General features: G+C 40.1%; 2 protein-coding genes across 8 annotated transcripts in view; both read left to right on the forward strand.

Annotated features, from left to right (window-relative positions):
* Positions 1–200: 200 nt before the first annotated feature.
* Positions 201–3,911, forward strand: LOC114428701 (uncharacterized). 3 transcript variants are annotated; one of them, XM_028397339.1, is made up of 10 exons: positions 201–316; positions 1,066–1,131; positions 1,302–1,437; positions 1,513–1,577; positions 1,679–1,837; positions 2,155–2,250; positions 2,351–2,443; positions 2,871–2,906; positions 3,027–3,227; positions 3,308–3,911. In XM_028397339.1, the coding sequence occupies exons 2-10, from the start codon at positions 1,074–1,076 to the stop codon at positions 3,673–3,675; spliced, it is 1,212 nt and encodes a 403-aa protein (XP_028253140.1). In that variant the 5' UTR covers positions 201–316; positions 1,066–1,073; the 3' UTR covers positions 3,676–3,911. The 3 variants fall into 3 exon arrangements, with proteins under 3 accessions (XP_028253140.1, XP_028253141.1, XP_028253142.1); XM_028397340.1 differs by having other exon boundaries at positions 1,679–1,831; XM_028397341.1 differs by having other exon boundaries at positions 1,302–1,435; positions 1,520–1,577.
* A 348-nt stretch (positions 3,912–4,259) lies between these two features.
* Positions 4,260–22,549, forward strand: part of akap7 (A-kinase anchoring protein 7) — a 34,226-nt gene continuing 15,936 nt past the window's right edge. For 2 of the 5 annotated variants that reach the window (XM_028397727.1, XM_028397729.1), the window contains exons 1-9: positions 4,260–4,811; positions 4,899–5,148; positions 5,232–5,393; positions 5,491–5,645; positions 5,793–5,929; positions 6,917–7,077; positions 9,099–9,211; positions 9,607–9,653; positions 9,770–9,870. In XM_028397727.1, coding sequence (XP_028253528.1) covers positions 4,629–4,811; positions 4,899–5,148; positions 5,232–5,393; positions 5,491–5,645; positions 5,793–5,929; positions 6,917–7,077; positions 9,099–9,211; positions 9,607–9,653; positions 9,770–9,870 — 1,309 coding nt within the window. In that variant the 5' untranslated portion in view covers positions 4,260–4,628. The remainder of the gene's footprint in view (positions 4,812–4,898; positions 5,149–5,231; positions 5,394–5,490; positions 5,646–5,792; positions 5,930–6,916; positions 7,078–9,098; positions 9,212–9,606; positions 9,654–9,769; positions 9,871–22,549) is intronic. The other 3 variants (XM_028397730.1, XM_028397728.1, XM_028397731.1) reach the window with 3 other exon arrangements.

Consider the following 22,549-nt stretch of genomic DNA (forward strand, 5'->3'; position numbering starts at 1 on the left):
TCATTTTGAACCATTTGAGGTTGTTATCTGCAACCTAAAAATAAACTAAAGCTAAAATCAATTGACTTGAACAGCGGATTTAGTTTTATCCTGTTTCCGAACTAAAATTGATAGGCAGTGGGCGGGGCTTCCACAGTGACGCGCCGCACCTCCTCTGTCACGAGTCCGGAAACAAATCCTTTCTTTAAGTTTCACTTTCTGTTGACTGTAAACGGTAAGTAGGCAATTTATGTACTGAAAGACCGAAAATATGAGAAGAAACGTGTTTACGTATTAACAGCTACCTGCTAACTGTTGCCACGTTACATTTAATGAAGTAAGTCAAGTTTGTGTCGTGTAATTCAGCTTATTAATGGTTTATTTAAAGCCTTTTTGCGATCAACACCCACCTTTACTTAGCTTCTTCAGGGCTTATAGTTATAACAACAAACAGGAAGTCAGTGTCATCTTTGCTTCTTTATTCTTGTTTTTTTTACTGCAGGTGTAGGTGTGGCCGCTGTATCGCGACATATTGTTTTCAGAAGTGACTAGACAGTGTACTGTAATGTACTTCTACATTAACAATATTAACTAAAAGAATAAAACGTGCATTTATTTCTGTTTTTTTTTTCCTACAACATTGTTGGAGGTGTACGTGATAGAAACTAGGCGTATGCTCTGCTCCACCTTTGCATACAGCTCACAGTAATGTGTTATCACCGGTCATAAATCTGACTGCAAGGTGGTAAACATTGTCCAGAGCAGCTAGTATCTATGATAAAAAATGTGTGTTTCTATAATGCAAAAGAAAACATATTTTATCTTTAAGTATTAATTACATGACATTTAATGTTTTTTCAATATTTGTCTTCTGGTGAAAATGAGCTTTAGACATTTTTTCAGGTGTGTGAGTGTGTTAATATAAGCTGAGAAATGCAGTTTTATATGTGAGGATCACTGTAATATTTAACATATGGAAAGATTTTTGTAGTTCATCAGGTTTGGAATAACATTGTGTGGGACGTTTTTTTTTTTTTGTCAATGACAAACAGTGCACAGGCTGATAAATCTCATGTCCTCTTACAGGTGACATCATGAGTATTTTGAAGGAAATTCAGTCATACAGCAAGGAAGCAGCCAATGTTCTGTATTGTAAGTACTCCTCTATTGAAATTGCACAATCATGGCTAGAAGTAGTCATGCCTTAAAGTACGTCTTCACAAATTGTCAAACTGACTGTTCTAAACCTGATACTGTTGTTGTGGGTCCAACAGAGGAACCAAACTTAACCAAACTTGTTATAATCAACCAAACAAATTCAGGGGCAGGACTTCAAAGTGACTCAGATCTCCGGTCTTTGACTCGAGAGGACCTGAATGAGCTATTACCTGGACCTAAGATGTTCAAGCATAGAAGGATGATCTTTGCTACAATAAACAGTCATAATACACAAAAGGTGAGTGAACCAGATGTGTATGGCTGAGAAGACTGATATCTCAAATTACTTACTTTCTTTTTTTCTGTTTTTTTTAATGTGAAGCAAGTAAACAAACTCCTCAAGGAACTGCAGGGTTTTATCCCACATGACTCTTTAAGAGGTGTGTACTGCACTGACTTGTTAGCACTGTTAGATTTGACTTATATTGTGTTTTTTTTTTACACATTTTAAATCCTGTTCCTGCACAATTTGTTCTTCCAGCTGCTCTAACTGACAATGGGGTCTTGGTTGACTACCTCCATGTCCTGAAGGACATGAAGAAACAAATGAATGACGTGCAGACTTTCCTTGATGCTCATATTAGTCTGCTGGAGGACATCAGAAAGCCTCAGCCTGAGCCTCAACCTGACAGAGGTCAAGGTTTGATTCATTCTATAGCTCTAATAATAATATATAATATATATAATAATAATGATCTTACTACTAGGACTACAAATCAATGAAGCTTTCTTTAGTAAGACACTAAGCAAATCATATACAAACATAAATATATAGTCGTCCTCATGAAGCTAGTGTTAAACTTTCCATTACTACCACAGAGTCTGCTTTTTTCCAAATTATGCAAAATGTGCATGCTCCACTGTGTCTGCAGCAGGTGGCCCTGGCTGATGTAGAAAACAAAACTGAATACATAACACTGTCAAACTGTGGCAACATTATGCTTTTATATCCAACAGGTGCTTGTTCGGCTAGAAATCCTCCAGCCAGCCAGGACTTGGCGAAACCACACAATGAACTCATAGATTGGCGTCTATGTGAAGAACAGAGCAGAGGTAACCTGTTTTATTTTATAACATTAATAATAAGTGTTCACTGTTGTTGTGCTGGTTTGAAATTGCTCTAATATTTGAATCTTTTTGTTGTATATCACAGGTCAGCATCAATCTGGCTTGGCTGTACCAGCGGGGTCAATGACGGGCATAAAAAGGCAAACTGACAACTGTGCACAGAGAATCGCACCGAAATGTAAATCAAACTTTACTCCAAGTCATTTTTTTCATGCAAAGTGTGCCTAGTTCAGCTCTGGGTGCCTAGTTAGCACATCTGTCAGGTCATCTGCTTTTTTTGTTTTTTGTTTTTTGTTTTTTTTTTGAGTTGGAGCAGCTCAAAAAAGGCAATGCCTACTACAAGCAACTTCTTCTTCTGGATTTAAAAAGAAATTAGATCATAACAAATTGGCCAACAGTGTAAACTCATACTGATACACATGTGACAGGCCAATCTGACTGACATTGTTTGGGCTCCTCAGTTCAGTGAAGTGAATCATACTAAAGTGAAATTAAAGGTTGTGTTGGCCTAAAAAATGATTGATTTTTACCAAAATCATCTAAATCTCATTTAAAGAAAAATCATTTACCTGATCTAAAACAATTCCTTTTTTTTTAATTTTTAGATTGTGTCATGCCGGCTCCACTGTACTATAATGAAGGTAGGTGAATACACAAAAATATAATGTATAATATCCTGCAGACTAACTGATTGAACTTTTTAAATGTATCAATGAATTGCCACAATAATGTGTAAATGGTTTGTGTTTGTGTGGCCACAGTGATCTACAAGCCGGTTGTCTGTGGTAAAACCTTCAATGCCGACAAACAGCTGATGGACTCCATGCGCAGTCAAGTTCAGGATCTGGTTCGGATCACTGAATGGAATCCAGATTTGCCAGATCACCAAGTCAACATTATCTTCTGCCCAGTCTCTTCACGTGTTGGGACAGATGCTGCAGAAGCCCTGACTTATGCAACAGGTATGTTTTTATATTCAGCTTTAATAATGTAATAGTATTGCTGTCTTATACACCTTCTTCTTCTCTCCTGGTCTCCACAGATAATAAACCTGTCATCCTGGTGCTGATGCACCACGCACATCAACCAAAGCCTGTATCATCTTTGGGAACATCTGCTGCTTCTGACAATGTTGTCTTGTACGTCAGTGTTTTCTATCATGAAGCAAAGAGTGGTTTACTGAAATGTAAAGACAATGATGACGCTGTCTCACAGATACAAAACAAACTGAAAGAATACATGACCCAAAAAGCTAACACTGTCAATACCCAGGATGAGATTGCTGAAAGTCAGGAGACTGGTGGTATTTCTGGTGATGACAATGTCAGGGCCTCTCCCACAGACAGTGGAAGCAGAGGTTTTTCAAGGTTTCTTCCTTCCTTTAGGGGCAGCTATTGGTCAGATAATTAGAGGCAACAGTGTCGGTGGTGGTATGATTTCAGTTTACATCATGAAACAATAATTTCTACAACAAAAATAAAGTATTAAGAGAGATTTATTCTGACCATTTAATGATTGTAGAAGCATTTTATCATCCTCTATATTCCCATTCCAGGAAGAATAGTACGTGATGGTACTGACTTGTCATAATTATTGGCCAATTAATGTTCTAAAATAAACTAAAAATATTGATGTCATCCATGGAATCGGTGTGTGCGTTTTTTATAGTCAAACACTTCAATAATAATAACCAATAGATTTTCCCATCTATACAAATCACTAAACATTTACAAAACAATCATTTACATCCACAACGAAACATTTCAGAACACTTTATTACACTAGAAAGGGCTTATTGCTATGCGTAGTCAAAATAAAATTGGGGTTAACAATTTATCAATTCATAATTAATATCCCTAAAATTGTCCACTCCTTTTGTCCTGAAGAGTTTTAATAAGTTAAGCTTTTATTTTGAAAGCACCCTTGCGCTGAAAAATCTGACCGGAAGTTTGTCATTGTTTACAAACAGGCAGCTTCCGGTTCGCACTCTATTATAAGTCCGTGCACCGCCTGGAGCTGATAGCTGTTTCCAGATCTATATGTTCCCCCTGAAATTTCATTACAAGCAGGTTTTCCGTGCTAACGCCACGATAACAAGTTAGCACGATGACGAGTTTGCTAATTTAACAGCACAACGATGTCAGAGAGTTAAACAAGCTAACGGCGTAGCTCAACAAATGTTTCGCAGCATGGCTGTTTGATTCATTCCAACAGGTGTTAAAACTTCAAGAATTTAGAGTTTGTCTCCAGAGTTTTCGCGCAGGTAACGGTTTCTATTTAATGCTGAAACATACCTCGATGCTGACGTCCCGCTGTTAACGTCAGTTAGTACGTTAGCTCAAGTTTCCCCACACTTGTGTGTCATGGTTTTGGGCCGCTTCCTGTTGAGCCTCAGGTACAAATGTTCCACAGGTGTTTATTTAAAGAGGATATATGTCGTGAATGCATTGTCGTTTCTACCGCTGCATCCCTTACCCACCACGACCAGCTATCATAGACTGAGCGCGCTTATCTTTACGCCATCAGCGCACTGGATTGGAGGCAAGGTAATAAATCAAGCAGTTGACTGTTTTTACTAAACCTCTGATATTGATAAGGTTCTGACCTTGTGGTGTCATTCATCTCTCCTTCAGGCTGTTGCACAGTCCATTTTCTATCCTCCATCAGTGTGCGACATGCAGCCAGCAACCATCACCTATGGAAGAGAGTCCACTGCTGTTTCCTTAAATGATGAAGATGAGGGTGGTGGTATTGAAAGTCTAATTGGACAGGAGGACACGGTAGCACCTGAAGAAATGACAAAAATAATTTCACATCAGCTGGGTGGAGTCAGCATGGAGGTCCAGAAGTGTCTTGCAGACACCAGAACTCCTGAAAAGTCAGGTCAGTACAATTTAACCCTCTGAACTCTGAGCAGTGTCTGTTTTAACACCAAAAAAATCAACGGTGTGCTTGTTTTTGTTTAGCAGCTCCTGCAGGATCAAATGAGAGAATGACAAAGAGGAAGATGAGGAGGGACAAGAAAAAGCTGATGAAGAAAAATTTCAAAGTGGCTGATACTTCTAGCAATTTAATGTCAGAGCTTCCATTTGCTTTGACCAGCCCCACTACATGGAAAGAGCTGGGGTGTATGTACATTCTTAAGTTTATTAATTCATTCAACATGTGTGACTTACTGTTTTTCATCTCCTGTTTTTTAATGTTATTCTTATTTGCCTTCTGTAGTTCCTAATCCAGATTTAACCCAGAAAAAGAGAAAGAGGAAGAGAGGAGAAAGCGGAGGCCGAGTGGACAGCGACGAGGACGGAGACAGGAAGAAGAAAAAGAAAGAAAGCCAACGACCGAACTACTTTGTCTCCATTCCCATCACTAACACTCAGGTACGTGTGTAACCTCATTAGCAAGGATCTGTATTGAATTCTCTGATCCATACTAAGCCAGTTGAAATGTTGTAGGTGCTGTTTGGAGACACTTAGTTACTCTAATCACTGTTGCTAATTACAGAAGGTAAATTTGTCTAATAACAGATAAGCTCGGCTGTGACTGAGGTCCAGGAGGCCATACTGCAGCAGGAGCCCCGATTGGCCAAAGCCATGATCCCTGTGCCAACGCTTCACATCACGCTTTTAGTCACTCATCTCGCCAATCAGGAGCAAGTTGACCTGTGAGTTCTTGCACATGCTATCATACATTTAAAGACAAAATATGAAATTAAGATGTGATTCTTTTTAAGGTTAATTGTTTAATAGGCAGTGACATTTGAACACAACCATGTAAGCATTTAAATTTGCACTTAAAATAGAATATACTTTATTAATCCCTTTGGGAAGGTCCCACAGGGAAATTCGGGTAAAGCAACATACCTGTAGGTAAAACTTAGTCTGGAGGCTGTTTGGTTAAAAAATTGTAGATGGCGCCATTGAGCTGTTTTTGTATAAGAAATCATAATACTCATATGAGAGAGTTTCCTTTAGCATCACTGGGTCTCACCTGTGACTTCCTGTTTCTCTAGGTGGCGCTGTGACTATTAGTGGGCATTGGTATATGAATGTGTTCATGAAGGGGTTCTTATTAACATATGGGAGTTGTGGCACCATGACGGGCTGTGGCGAACCGTAAAAAACACAGGATCCTTAATTTGTTAAGACTTGTATTGACCCAGTTTGATGTGGATCACCAAGATAGAGTCCAGTCCAGTCCAATCTCAATGTGCCCCTTGCTGACCACAAGCGGTTTGAGTGCCCACTCAACCCTGATTACAGCTTTAATTTTTAATATGCCCTTTTTTGGGATTTTACCAATTTACATTTTTTGTCTTAATGTATTTTTAAAAATTGCATCTTCAATTGTTGTTATATATATTTTTAGACAAACTAAAATAAACACAGAGCAATAGGAACATGTATTTTCTTATGCTTAGTGATTAAAAAGATGGAAACTGTGTGCTCTAACTCTGTGAGCTCTAACTCTGTGCATACTGTATAATATAGGAGCCATGTTATGTGATGAAGATTAATCTACATCAAACAGAAGATTTGTGTCATCAGTAATCACTACATTCTCTCATTATGTAATACAGGAAAGGATGGAGAGAGAGGATTAAGCCATGAATTTCTGTGTGTGTGTGTTTCATGTGTACATTTCCTTTTAGAGCGGCGACCGTGCTCACTCAGGTCGAGACATCACTGGCTGAATTGCTGGGTGGGCGGGGTCTGGTGCTGCCCTTCTCAGGGATCAGTCATTTCAGGAAGGAGGTGGTGTTTGTTGGACTGGCCTCAGGACCACACAGACACACACTGGACAGCCTTGCAGGTCAGTGACTATTATGCCATACTATGCCACTCACTTCTGTTGGTATAAATATTGTTTAGATCTTTAGTGTATGTGATACAGTACTGCACTCTGGAGGGATGTCTCTAGAGGGGGTCAGCTGAGGAGCCCTGATGAGGGTTTAGTGTCTTTCTCATGACATTACATTAAGTTTAAATGCTTCAGTAGTGTGAATGCTTGCTGTTGTGTGGGTTGAGGTCACAGATTAGACTGCTTCAGGAGATTGTAGGGTACATTCTGGGTGTGTGTTACTCATAAAGTGACAGGTCTTACTTTCTCTCATTCAAAAGTTGAGGGTTAAGCTTGACTTTTGTCCTAAAGTGACCTGAATAAGGGGAGAAAAAGCAACTTTTAGCCTATAGGCAAATTGTGAATCAGTGCTTCAGTTGTCTTCATTTGTGATGTTGCATTCATGTTCTTATATCAGTGTGTGGGAGTGTGTGCAGCTTCATTTGCATGCATGCTGTTATGTTGTGCCTTTGGCATCAACATTTTTTAAGAGGATTCCAGCTCTATTGCTCTTGCCACACCAACACATAAACAAAAAAGTGAGCTCCCAATTACTTAACGCTGTCCATCTCCACTCCGACACATCAGCTACATTGGAAATATGCCATCATTTCTTACAGTAGACTACACAATACAAAATAAGAGGGTTGGTACACAAGGTGTAGATCTGGGAGAGATGGTTGTATGTGTGTTTTTTAAGTGTCTGAACATGAAGTGGGGCAGCATTTTGGATCCTCCTTGGCTGTGATTGTCCTAGCTCCTGATTTATTGTATTAACCGCTCAGTACATGCACATGTTACATTTGGGATTTTAGTGATGGTCGAGCTGAGGTAAATCCCGAAAGGAATTTTATGTCAGGGTAAATTAATCTTTCTGAGTGCTGCGAGTGCTACATTTCTGCATAATTAAATCTGAGAGAGCTTTTGTTTTGTCTGTTTTTAAGTTTGTCTGTAAACAGAATTTGTTTGAATTTCAGTATTTTATCGTTTGCCTTCAGAAGTAATTATTAATGTCAGTGCCAAACAGCCGAAGGGAAATATGTTGATTATTTTGCACCTTTACAATTTAAGGAGGTGTTTTCCATAAATACATAAAAAGTAGAAATTACATTAACAGTAAAACTTTTTGTGCCTCATAGGTAATCTTTCTGTTAGAACAAAAATATAAATATTTATCTGTGTTTTGAAATGAAGGACATCAGTGAAGTAGATATTGTCAGTGAGGTGGTTGGTGTGGATCGTAACAGTTAACACTCACTAAGAATGGTCTCCATTCTGCAAAAAACAGACGATTACAAATGGACTGAAACAGACAGCGAAGAGAGGATAAGGCAGGAAGTCAGACTCTCTTGTCATCTTGTCTGTACTCTGCACCGCTGTTATTGATTATATACTAACCTTTCTCTCTCTGTAGAGCTCCTCTTCTAAAAATACCTCCCTCTAAACCTCATCAGTCGGGGTGTCTGTGTGTATCTGACCTTGCAGGGTGTTCTCTGTGTTTATGCCCTCGTTCACTTATCTGACTTTATCTGAGTGTTTAAATATGTTTTCTTTTCCACCCATATGAGCAGCCGTCTGTGTCCTCTGGTGGTGTTTTTGTTTAAAATCTATTAAACTGGAAATTATATTTGAACCTCACATGATTTTACTTACTGAGTCCAAGCAGAGGTGGAAAGCCTGTCTGTTGTTGTACCCCTGATCTGAGTAAAGCAAAGTTATTAATCAAAAGGAAATGTATTTTTAAAGGAATACTATAGAATACTATAGAATTTATATATATATATATATATATATATATATATATATATATATAAAATCAGTGAAGATGTTTAAATGGAAGCAATATATGTTATATTGCAGTTGAAATCCTTTTTTTCTTGATGTTTTATGTGATATATTTCATGTTTTTATGGTATTTAACGTCCTTTTTATGTCGCACCATATGTGACATTGGCTCAAAATAAAACTTAAATTCTGTGTCTTTTGTGCTGCAGAGTTGTTGCGAAAACGCTTTGAGGAGCAAGGTCTGCTGCAAGGAGACTGCCGTGGGTTTGAACCCCACCTCACCATTATGAAGTTATCCAGAGCATCAAAACTACGATCACAGGTACACACATGCATCTAAAACATAAATGCAAAAAAAAAAACGTGTATTACGTAATCCCAAACTGGAAAAATAAGCTTTTTTTTAACTTAGACAACAGACAGAAATATCTTTTTTGTATTAAAGGTATAGAAAGGAGCTAAAGATATAAATAAATGTGACAATAAGAGACAGATAAGCAGAGATAACCACAGGTCAAAGAGGGAAGACACTAAGGAAGGACAGCATCCATATTTTTCACCTCACTTGAAGGCACTTCTTCCTGTCTGGCGCCTGCTAGAGGACGTGCCTGTCTTCCTCCATTCTTTGTATGTGTGTATATATTATCTAATTGTGTGTCTGTGTATGAAAAAGGAATCATAAACACATCATTATAAACAGGATTTTCCTCTTGTTAGGGTATTAAACGTGTGGATCCAGCCCTTTACTCCAACTATACTAACAAGTAGGTACTTTGTTTTTTCATGTAATAAAAACTTCAAACATATATTATTGTATATACATGTGGTTATATTGTCTCTACACTTCCTCATTGTGTGTCTGTCTCTCTTAAACATGCAGATTTTTTGGCGACCAGACGGTGGAGCGGGTGGATCTGTGTTCTATGTTGAAAAAGAAGCAACAAGACGGGTACTACCACACCGAGACGTCGCTACAACTTGGTTAGTACGCACACACAGAACTATACACACGTTAGTGCGCCTTGTTGTGTTTTTTGCATGTTGTATCAGGCTGTCATTTGCAATACTGAGCCACCAGAGGGCAGTGTCAGCTCACTTAATAGCTCACAGTAAGCAACGAGTTGGCTTCCAGGTCAGTGGGTAAAATTTGCTCACATCCGGGGGGGGCTAACTGGCCAAATGTTGTATTTATTTGTGTTATATTTGCTGTGAAGCATCTGTGGGAGTTTCTCCATAACAAACACTGGTAGTCTGATTGGAAGTAACAGCATCACACTACAAAGTAGAAGCTGAAAGAGAGGCAAACTGGCCTAATCAGACACCACGGGGCTCATTTTAGAGACCGTGCCCAGCTGCATAGTAGAACCATGCTGCCAGTTCTTCGAAAACTTGGCTGTGTTTTAGAACAGAGGCTCTAATGTCCACTAAACGAGAGCAGTACTGAGGAGCTCTGAGTTTTAATTCTCAGAATGTGTTTTTAAATGAATTTTGGAAACCATCAGTTGCCCGGCTGGTAATCATAAACACCTTTTCCATATTGAGTGTTTTGTTATTGAGGCTGTAAAAGACATGTTGTTGTGCAGCCCGACATGAATTTGAGATGGCGCTGCTGTGGGACTTGGGATGCAGCCAAGCAGTCAGTATATTTGTGCTCCTCGTGTCAAGCAACTGCTACGAGCTTAGAGAGAGAATTTTTACCCAGAGAGGAAAAACAAGCTCTTGACGGATTACTTTCCGTTTGTTTGTCCACTGATAAAACAAATTGGCATAATTAATTTTCAAACAGCCACTTCTTGTCGTCCTTTATTGTTACAGAGAAACAATAAACCACGCTGGGATTTGGGGATATGTGGAGCTTTGTGACTGATTTTGGGATAAAAATCATTGTTGTCTTTACATTGTCGTTGCTAAAGAAGCCTGAATAAGAAATATGAAGAGAGATATTCAGTGATGACGTAGGCGCCTACTTTGATCTTAGATCTTTGGGGTCACCTCCTTCAAGGTGTTTGTGTTGTTGCCTCCAGATGGTGCCATCAAAGCTCACAGATTTCCTCCTTAATGTTGTCAGGTTTTCTGCAGACATTGATCTACTGTGTGTCAATGGAATGCTAGACTTAGTCTGTGTAGTTCTGGTATGTGTACCAATACTCAGACCAGATGTCTGATGATCCACAACCCTATTAAACCCTGTTTCACGCTGGACAAACACCCACTGAGACCCCCCCCCCCCCCCCCCTCCAAAAAAACATCTGGGAAATAAATCTGTTGCATTTTATTTGCAGGTTTTAGACACATTGTAGTGTAAAAAAGAGTGGAAGACAGTTAGCGTATAAAAAAAAAGATAATTTTTCTGTTTGAAAAATGTCAAAGGGTTAATTCATTTTCCAATGTAATGAAAACACTGTGTAAACATGATTGGCAAAAGCAAACAACAGCACAATTGAGCATCTAAGATGGGATAACACGGTTATAAAGCTCACCACCAGCCACGCAGAAACTGTGCTGTATATACTAACCTGCTCATATTGTTACTGTGGAGTGGGATTAGTGCATACCTCTCACACACATATTTACATGCACATATATAATGGATTGACAGAGACTTCCCACTGTTCCACTGTCAAGTAGCTACAGTAATTGGTGTGTGTGTGTGTGTGTGTGAGAGAGAGAGAGAGTGTGTGAGAGTGTGTGTGTGTGAGAGAGAGAGAGCTGTCAGCATGAGTGGAATGATGCTGTCACAATGTTTTGTGGATCACTGGGTTGTCTGTGAGAGACACTGTGTGTGTGGGAGTGAGAGACAGAGCTTACCTCACACTTCACATCATCAGAAAGCTTGTGTGCTTTGTTTTTCCAAAACATTACATACATATTTGAAATGAGAAGTGAATGAAGTGGTAGGAATACGCTGAACTGATATTATCCCACACAGTTAATGCTGGTAGTGTTCTTTCTTCTTTCTTAAATTCAGTAGATCCTTTTTTTAGACCACTCATTGTCAAATTACCTCCTGGTAACAATAAGTAGAATTAAGTTTTTACACAGTTTGTACTAAATTGAGTTTGTAATTAGAGCCATTCCTCCAAACTAAAAGCAATGAGGGGCAGCGAAGAGCGGAGGCATTTCCTGATTCTTGTCTAAAGTGACTTACAGGGCGGGTAAATGCTGAATCTGGACACCATGCAAACAGTCTGTGCTGCAGAAGCTGAATGATTTGGCTCAGTTTGAGGTAGCAGGTCACATCGAAACCTTTGTTAAATGGTCTGATGAGGTCAGAGCAGATAGTTATGACAGGAAGAAAAGGGCCGAAGGAGATAAGTGAGTCTGAATTATGAATATGTACAACAGCGCTCATCCATGCATCACATGCACAGCTGCCGTCGTGCCAAGTATCCCATCTACTGTATAAGCATTATCTCAAACAGTCACGACTCAATTAAAGCACAAGAATAAATGCTGACATGTAAGAAATGTAATGTAAATAGATACCATGCAGCTTTTGAGGACTGAATAATACAGTATGTACCCTGGAACCTGGATCCCTGGTCCAGTTTCAGCCTGGCTGCTCTGTTCATATCCAATAAAGAGCCTAAACTCTGCAAGAATCAATAGGATCTTTGGTGTATAGTTTATGGGCTGACACAAAACCTTATTATGTTCTCTGTTCTTATCTCAGAGAGAAACAGCATCTGGTTTTCCTTAATAAGTATGTTATATACACACAGTTGGTCCAGTCTTCACACACACACACACACACTCTCATATCTGAGAAGCCCTAAAAATATATTTATTTTCATTCTAACAGCACGCCACAAGCAACATTTGAAAAACGTTGGCAAAAACACAAAAAGCATTCAGTGTGATTTGTTACCTATTTGGATACAGTCTCTCTTTTATGTCTGTTTGCAAACCAGTGCCAGGACGGAAGAGGGAAATACATCAATCTGTCTAAAAAAAAAAAAAAAAAAAAATCCATCAGTTCAAGAATGGGCAGCATCCACACAAGAGCTTTAAATGGCTGCAGTCTGAAGCCAAAAACACATGATGAGCAGTATGTGGCATCACTCTCTCCATAGGAGAGCAATTATTCAGCCAGCACACCACAGTCTCATGATTCAGATGAGACAAAGATGCAGTATGGATAAAAACATGTGACTCTTTAACCACTATTCAAAAGATTTTTTATAATATAAATAATTTGGCATTGGTGTTTTTTTTAGTAAGCACTTTAAATGATCAATAAAATAATAGCAAACGGTCAGTTTAATAGATTATCGTATGATACCTTTATATACTATCTTGTCAAGCTGTGTAAATTAGACCACAGATCATTATATCTCCTGGTTAAACAGATTCTTGTCAGCGTTATCCTCTCTACATCCATGTTCTTCACAGTATGCCACCATGGGCTGTTTTCTGATGGTGCACAGTGGTGGTCAGTGTCTGATTGTGCGCGCGTGTATGTGTTAATCCCATAATCCACAGTACAACATAATCCACTACAGAGCCCCTGATGGTCAATCCAGTAGGGTGTTGAGAGGAGGTTAGTGTACAGGAGAAGGGGGAGAAGGACCAGAAGGGAGCTTTTGTTGTATGTATGTGATCTTCTCAGCAAAGTTAAGAGTTTATAATATTTAGATTTAAGTGCAGGTTTATTTGGCAGAAAGCAGTTGGAAACAACTTTGGCCTACAAACTCACACATGATGACTGTGTGTGTTTGGGGGGGGGTGGTGGAGGATACAAACTTTGCTCATTCGTGCTTTCATGTTTTTTTCTTTCATGTTTTTGTCCTTTGCACAAAAAAGATTAGACTAATTGGGTTAAGATGTTGTGGTGCCTGTTTTGTCAGGTGGCAAAAGTTTAGAAGTCGGAAACAACACACTGAGAAACACACATCTATGTCTCCACTGCTTCTCTTTCCACACACTGCTCTGTTGGAATGTGACGGCACTCTAAGCAAAGTAACTGAAATAATTGAAGGAGTCTTTGCGTGGACCTCGCTCCTCCTGCATTTGCGCTCTTTCCTGTCAGTTGAATAGTGTGATATATTTCAAGATCTGTGGAAATAATGCTGCTTCAGTTGAATGATAGATATCACCCCCCCCCCACCGTAACCTAATATTTACATAACAAACAGAATTCACACCTATGTCTTTACATACAGAAACACACACACATTTATATATACGTGTTAAAATGCATGCATCCTGAAGTCGACTGACATAAAGGAACATACAGGACTAAGGCAGCACACACAGACTGTGACCTTTTGGTATTTTATTGAGACAAGGTCAGTCACTTCTGTACAGACTTTAACCCAAGTCTTTGGCAGTGCTTATTTTTCCACTGGCCAGCCAGACAGGCAGATGACGCAGTTCACTAATATGAATGTAAGTGGGCTAATTTCTCTCTGGAGAAATATTGAATCGGGAGGATATAATATTTGAAAGATGAGTAAAAAGGTTGTTAAGCTGTATTGATGTATGATATGTTACCATAACTGCTGGTGTGTCACAACATAAGAGATAGCGCTGCTCAGTGTGTTTTTAATTTTGTAATGTAATAATTGCCTCGCAGATATTTCTTCAGTACAGGCACAAGAAATCCATTTATACAGAAATCTGCATAAAAAGGGGATTTCAATAAGTCAGTGTACCAACTAATCATTTCCATTTTCCCCCGCCATGTTTTCAATTTATGTTACAAGAAGGGCTTTAATGGCTGTCACTAGAGCACATTCACTGTAAATAACAGTGATCTGCATTCAGCTGGAATCGTGACAACAGTAAAAACCAACGAACCTTAAAATGCAGCGAAGAATATATCAGTTATCGTTTTTTTACTCGTCCCTTGTGGAAAGATTGGCACATCCCTGCTGGCTCTGCTTCTAATAATTAATTCTTTGGAATGGACTCCCTCACCTCTTTTCCTTTCTCTTCCTCTCCTTCTCTGTAATACATTAGAATGAGAGCGCTTATGAAAGACTAATTCATTAGAGACAAGAGAGTGGCTAGGGCTTTTATTGTGGTGTTGTATTTTTCCATGGTGGTGCAGTCATTTAAAGGGACAAACTTACTAATAAGTTTAGTGTTCGCGGTTCTGTTGGGGGGTCACAGAACACGGGGTCACAGCCTATTAAACCAACAAAGCTCACTCCAAACAACTTGTCATGCCTCCCTTCACATCTCTGTGCTCTTTGTTCTTTAGTTCTTCGTCTTGAAGAAGGCTGCATTAATTTGGACCATAACAGAGCCACCATGTTGAGTTTAACTATTTTCCAGAGTTGGAGTTTAATTATTTTTAAGCTCCACTCCACATTTTTTTAGGGCTGCACTGAAGTACTTGTAGTGAAACATACACAAAGGTGCAGTCTGGCCCAAAGAGGCTCATTAGTTCCTGCAATGAAATGATGGAGAACAACAGTTCTGACAGTGATGTCGGGTACATTAAATGTTCTTGACAATCACTTAGCTTTTAAACAGAAGGCTATAGAACAGCAAACGTACTTTACAATTGCTCTGGCTACACCTTGTAATCTTGAACTCTGTAACTACTGGGCACCTCTATTAACAATGGTCCTGGTACTACACATTGATTGACAAAGCAGCATCTGAAGGGGCCACTACCAAAAAACATCCTACCTGCACTCCAATATTTACAAAGCCGCACCAGTAAGGCTCATGCTCAATGCTCTATCTCATGTCTGTATCTAGATGGTGGGTGTGACAAACAATAAGCGCCTGCCGACTTGCAGTAGTGGATGCTAAGAGGATAGAAGGTGTGCTGGGGTGAGATTAAGGAGATAAGAAAGGACAGAAGGGAGACAGAGGTGGGATAGACATGAAGGAGAAAACAACATTGCTGTGAGCAGATATAGGGAGATGTGATATTGAAGGAAAGAGCAAGGAGTCGGTGAGATTAAACAAGAATAATAAAGGTGGAGAATGGGTCTGCAGAGGCACGAGAATTAAAGAAAGCCAGACAGCCAGACAGACAGGGAGAGAAGATTGAGAGTCTGAGTGAAGGTGACATTAAACAGATGAGCAAATTGAAGTTTGGTATTAGGGTTGAAGAAGGCCGGCTTGGGTCAAGCGTGGAAGGAGCCAGACGATGTGATGATAAAAGGGAGACAGGCAGTATAGAGATAGATGAAGAAGGTTTGGATGGTGGTCTGGAAATGGAGAATTGTGTGATTTCTCTGACTCAATCTCAGCAAATAAAAGTCACACAGAGCTGTCATATTCAAACCTGCAAGTGACTCTTTGGTCAGTTTGTCTAACAGAGCGTGATTATATGTGAAAAAGGCTGCTTCACTGGATTGATTCTATATAATAAGCAAGTAAACACAGTGTCACAGGGGCTGTGGTTTTCTGTGTATATGTGTATGTGTTGGAGGTAGACGTGGTTATTTAAAGAAGCGCAGATGCTGTTTGTCTTGATGGAAAATAATAATCTCTGTCGTTGTCAAGCAGCATACCACACCATGCTGTGCACTACAAGCCCGTTTTGTTTAGTTTTTTTTGTTTAATCTAGGCTGAAATGTGCAATGCATATAAATAATCTGCTCTTTTGTCAGCTGAATTAAGAATCCTTGAATTCCTTTTATTGTGAAAAGTCCTGCCAAAAAAAACGTGTGAAAGGAACCGTACCACTTAGCTCAAAAGTGAACATTTGAACCAGAAAAAAAGACAAAAAAGGAAAAGCGTGGGAACAGTGAGTCAGTGGAACATCAGTGGAAGGTCCAGCTTTAATCTGTATACCAGTGATTTAGTAAATGTCCAACCCTTTAGCTTTTTTATCTAAGCTGTATATTTATATAGCGCTTTTTTTCTACCTACTCAAAGGTACTCAAAGCACTTATACCTCAAGCAACCAAGGGTTAAGTAACTTGCTCGGCATGCAGACAGGGGTGGGGATTGAACCACCAACCTTATGCTTAGCGGAGTGCTGGTTAGTGTTTACAAAACATGCTATAATGCCAGGAATGTCACACACACTCTTAACATAACTGTATGAGTAACAAACACACACACACACATGTTTGTTTTTCTTGTTGCACATCATACCTACTACATGTTCTTGCTGTGTATTTATTTCGATAGTGTACATAAACCACTAAACCAACTTCCCATGATATTAATACTTGGATTTGCATTTCAACCAATATCGCTCTGGTACCATTTCCTAATATTGCAAGTAGCTGTTGAACTTCATGGCACAGCAAGTGTGAAATCTGCCACACAGCTCCTTGTGATCTATATGTTTGTTGTGAGTCTACCGGCATGCGTGCAGATGCATGCATTGCAAACATTAAACCGATAGGAGTAGATCAGCCCCTTATGATCAGTTGACCATTATCGGATATCGGATGATCAGTTAGTCAATCGCCAAATCATCTTTATATTGTTAGCATCTGGACTCTGCCATGTTTCACCATCAGTAACTGTTATTTGTGGCATCTTGTGTTTTTTTTTGTTAACATATAATCCTGTTGTAACATAATGATAAACAGTACGCCATATTCCTTGCCAGCTTATCTGCAGTATGCGTGAGTAACCTGTCTTGTGACCGACCCATGAGTTGAGTTGTCAGCTGAACAAAGTCAGTACTGTTGCAGTGCTTTCTTACACTGCCTCTGTCTTTCTCTGCTTTTTGTGGCCTACATGAAACAAAGAATTGAATGTGACTGTAAAACTAATTTAGCACATTAGATCATATGACAACATTTTGCTAGTCAAACATACAAGAAGTGGGAGAAATACGCACGAATGGTTCATACCCAGCTCTGAATATAGAGTTTGGATCGCAACAGCCTGATTTGTGTGACATTAAAAAGCGCAAATCATGTGTGTGCCTGGTGATGTTAACGTACACATATGGCTATGCCGTAATGGACGCTGTTTAGCAATCAAGCCTTGTCAATGACAACACTTAAGCCCCATAAATAGCAATCATCACAGCTGCATGGCCGTGTTAAGAGTGTGTGGTGTTTGTGTGTAGTGGCAGCTGTGTGCTGAATGCTGCAGTTGTAGCCGAGCTCCAGTGTGTACTGACACAGCTGAGCTCGACGCATTATGCTGTACAATGCATGTGGTGTGTGTTCAACATCTCTTTACCCTTGTTTGTTTCCCCAACCTCCTTAAAGGTTGGGGAGAATGGGCTTTGAACTAAGCCCTCTCCATAAGGTGTACTGGTACAAAAGAGCATCCCTGGAACTGGTTGGAGAGTCGTTGCTTACTCAAGGACCTCTGAAAGGAGCTGTGCAGGAGGCTCGACTGAAACACTTCAGGCTGATTATCTGTCTTGTGTCACCTTTGCACCTGTATCGGCCATCGTGGAACCTGTCTCACAGCGCGACGTATGACCACCGATTTAGAACCATGGCCAAAGATATCTCCACGATTCTCCTACGATGGTCGTCTTTCGTCTGCGACAGCCCAAAATCGCACAGTGTAAACCGGGCATTAGTCAGTCATGCTCAAACCCTTTAGCTACATTTGAAAGCTATAGGCACTCTACTCTACTGTTTGCCTTCACACTGAACTTCAAAACCCACTTCAGGAACACTATGAATGACAACAAGAACGGTTCATCCATCTGTATTTATACTCTCTGTACTTTGACCATTCAGCCGGCTAGGATAGAATGTGTGTCCATTATTTCAGTAATTCTAGGCTGTGGCACAGAATCCTCTTGGCCTTGCTGCAGGGAATGACAGCTTAGCTGCTGTTAATTGAAGAGTGCAGGTCGGCTGGCAGACACGGATGCAGTAGACGCATTAGGTTGTGGTTCACATTAGGTGTGGATCGTAACCGAAAAAGTGTCACTCCAAGTATAGCTCCATTAAAATACCTTATCTGTTCTGTGCTCAGAAACTGCAGAGAGTCAGGGGCTCTGCTTAGGTAACCATCATCATAACTCCATTTCACAAATGGATGAAGCAAAACATCTTATTTTCCTCTGCCAGAATAGATTTCAATTAGCGTTCCTGGGAGCTCTGACTGCGATCTCTCTTTGAGGTCATTACCAGGCCAGAAAAAAATCAGTCTTTTTCCAGCGTCCATTACATCATAAGAGTTCAGCTACTCTCCTTAAAGGTAGGGTAGGAGATTTTGAAAACTCAGTGAGAGTCAGCCAGATTTTAAAAGTAAACACACGCCCCTTTCTCTCGGAGCTCACCCCGAAGCCACGCCTCCCAATCACGAGCTGCGGTCTGTGACTTCATCCATCATGCACGTACCTCTCTGGTGCACGCAGAGCAGGAAGAGAGTGACAACCAGCCAATACTCCGCGCAGGGTCGTCCCAGAGGATTGGCTGATGTTTTTAGCGTTTTATAGCTTCCACAGATGATTCATATTCTTCGTTTTAATGCGAAAACTGACGAACTAATCGGTTGCTATCGTATTGTAAAGAGAAGTTCACAATGAAATCTCCTACCATACCTTTAAGCTAATATCCAAACAAATACCGAGGCATGGTATGCACAAGAATAAGAAACCAATCAGAGTAGTAATTTGTGGACTGATGCATATCTGTAGGCTATTATAGGATATTATTCACCCATAGAAAGTGTATGTGTGCACAGAATGCATGGTTTTGTATACATCAGGCAGATATGTGTTGATAGCAATCACACTACTGATCGTATTGCAGCATATACAATAAGCATGAAATAATAATGATCTAATGAGTATGAATAGAAATCTTGTGTTAATCTCCTTATGTGCCGTCCTTTGACCTTTGTCCTTTGTCCCTGTTCATAAGCCGTGCTTGACCCCTTAGCATTGCTCAGGCTTTTAAATGGATTTTCCTCCATTCTTTTTAGGTATATTATAATGCCCTAAAATACCATTACAGAGCTCATAAATAACACAGATACATGCAGTAGCAGGCTGCAGCTGCCGGCTATTCAACAACCATTATTCAAGCTACAGTGACAAGAGGAGGTGGAGCTTGAAGCCCCCCCCTCCTCCCCATCCACTCACACACACACACACACAGAGTAGTGTCTGCTGTCTGCTTATATATACCGCTCCCTTTTCCTCCTTCATGCGCTTGTCACACTCTCAAGCATGCTCACTCCATCTCTTTCTTAAACATAAACTTACTGAGATGGATGACACAATCTACCTTCTTTGTCCCCTATTTAGATATTTTATCCTACTCATGCACGCCCCTCCTCCACTTTCCCCACTTCATACACTTAAAAAATACTCTTTACATCTCCTACACACACTCCTTCTCTCCCATTCTATCCCTTTCCTCCCTCTCTCCCACTCTCTCTCTCTCTCTCTCTCTCTCTCTCTGATACACACACCCCTCCTCCCTGTCTCAGTGCAAAGTAGAGCAAGAGCAAGGAGCCACTCGTTCATTTTTTTCCAGCGTCTGCTGCCTCGCTCTGGCTTCTTCTGGCTGCACAGAGGGGCTAAAGGGAGGATTTTTTTTTATTATTTGTTGCCTCCATCCTCACTGGGTTTGTCTGTCCTTCGAGTCGGGTGGGGGGGGATAAGGAGTGACAAAAGAAGGCAAGACGGGAGAGATAAAGAGTGGGAGAGACAGGACTCTCGCTCCATCTGTCTGTCTTAGAACAAGGAGCTGAGGAAAAAGAGGGGTAACAGCGAGAAGAGGGGGCAAAGGAGGAGAGGGAAGGAGGCGCCATGGGTCAGCTGTGCTGCTTCCCTTTCTCCCAAGCAGAGGAGAAAATCAGTAAGTGTCTCATGCTTCTGTCTCATGCGTGGGTGTGTGTGTGTGTGTTGGAGAAACCAGTTGGATTGATATACTCAGCAGTGCTGTGTGCATGCAGTGTAGGATGATACTATACACCGCGTGTGCGAAGTCTGTCTACATGTGTGCGCACAGCTACATACATGTTTGTGCGCGACCTACAGATGGATAAGCTGGGGGGGGGGCACACCATGTAAATCCACCGGTGTATTTGTAGATCAATGGTGGTTTCCTGGCTGTGTAAATCAGTGTAATTGCTGTGTAATTGTTTTAGTTGCCAAGCAGAGCAGCTAAGCCACACAAAGAAATAGTTGCTGACACATCTCCTTAGAGTCCACTTAATGTCAATATCAACGCTGAGCACAAAACTTAATGTACTTAAACCTCATACTGATTAGATAAGATGGATACCTCCCAGATAATAAAAACTCAAATGTGCACTGAGGGGCTGTAAACCTGAATCAATATTTATGCTCAGTGTTTCACACCAAAATGCACCCGTGAGGTGTAATAAAACTAGTGAAACACCTCCTTTTTATTTTATTTTTTTACATTATAATTGAAACTGTTTACATCCTTCTTTCCTTGCTTCCTGTTTTCTTCCTCTCTCCCTTTCCTAATTGCAACATTCTATTAACTGTCGTGTGAAAACCAGCAGCAGGTTGTGAATCGTGTGTGTGTGAGTGCACAAAGATTCTAACAATGTTTACTTCAACTCCACATTAAAAAAATGCCTTAAAGTCTAATTGTTAACTCCCAAGCTACACGTTGTTATTTAACTCTTACATACATGTTTGTGGTTCTGTTCTCTTGATTTGGACTAAAGCAGAAAGTTCTTTCACCTCATGTTCACACTGTTTTTTTTACATTAAAAATGCATGACTGATAAGCTCACAGCCTGATTATGTAAATATTACAGTTGAACATCTGACACAATGCAGTGTGCTGGGCTAATTGGGCTCTAAGTAAACTCATTAGTAAGGCAGTTAGCCTCCTCATCACTCCATATTTGACGTGTTAGCACACTATGCTGTTGTATATTGTGATTTCTTTAGCATCCCATACTGTGACATCACTTCCTGCTTTTGGTTGTTAGACGTCTTTGGACCTTCCTGCAGTGTTTTTAAGGGGGGTTTACACTCCCCTGAATTATTGGGTGTTGGTCTGCAGCTTAGAAGTCCTCCTGTATATCCACCAGATATACAGCATGTTATAAATAGTGTCCTTTTCTCCGAACTGATATCTGACTGAATGACTTCACTGTCTCTTGTCTTATCATCCACCCTCCCTTTGTACATGTGGCATAGATAAGTCAGATATCTATCTGCACGAGCACAACTTTTTTCTGGAGGAGAGTTGTTGGAGCACCAGTGTTATCTAACACATCTCGTTACACAACATCTGCGGTCAGTTAGAATGGATGGATAGTAAAAGTAAAAAAAGACACATTTTCCAGGAAATAACAGCAACAAACCGCGAGAGTGGAAATTAAATGAGCTCTGGAAGATAATCCCTGGTGCGGCTTGTGGTTTGATTACAGCTTTGATCTGTTATTTCTCTCGCATTGTTCTGTAGCAGCTGTAACAGCATTTAATTCAGTGGTTCAGTGTTGTGCTACTATATGGTGTAAGAGAGGAGTGACTGCTCTGTTATTGTTGTAAATACTACATGTGAAAACAAAAAAAAAAATCCTTTCAGGATACTTGTATAAAGCCAGTAGAGAATTCAGGAAATTGGATGTATTTCATTTTTGTTCCAATTTCACTGAGAAAATTGATCTTATTTAGATATTACTGGAGAATTTGGTCTGACTGTAAGAGGCAGAAAATGGTTCTTAAAGGTAGGGTAGGAGATTTCATTCTGATGCACTTTTTGTTAAATTAGTGTAACTTCTCTTTATAATCCGATAGCAACCAATTAGTTCGGCAGTTTCGCTT

Source organism: Parambassis ranga, chromosome 24, assembly GCF_900634625.1.
Source record: "Parambassis ranga chromosome 24, fParRan2.1, whole genome shotgun sequence".
Classification (NCBI taxonomy): domain Eukaryota; kingdom Metazoa; phylum Chordata; class Actinopteri; family Ambassidae; genus Parambassis; species Parambassis ranga.

Bases quoted from the DNA above. Each gene is read 5' to 3' on its own strand.
- LOC114428701 (XM_028397339.1), top strand. From the start codon at position 1,074: ATGAGTATTTTGAAGGAAATTCAGTCATACAGCAAGGAAGCAGCCAAT. The intron at 1,132-1,301 runs GTAAGTACTCCT...AAACAAATTCAG, and splicing joins AGCAGCCAATGTTCTGTATT to GGGCAGGACTTCAAAGTGAC. The intron at 1,578-1,678 runs GTGTGTACTGCA...TTGTTCTTCCAG, and splicing joins CCCACATGACTCTTTAAGAG to CTGCTCTAACTGACAATGGG.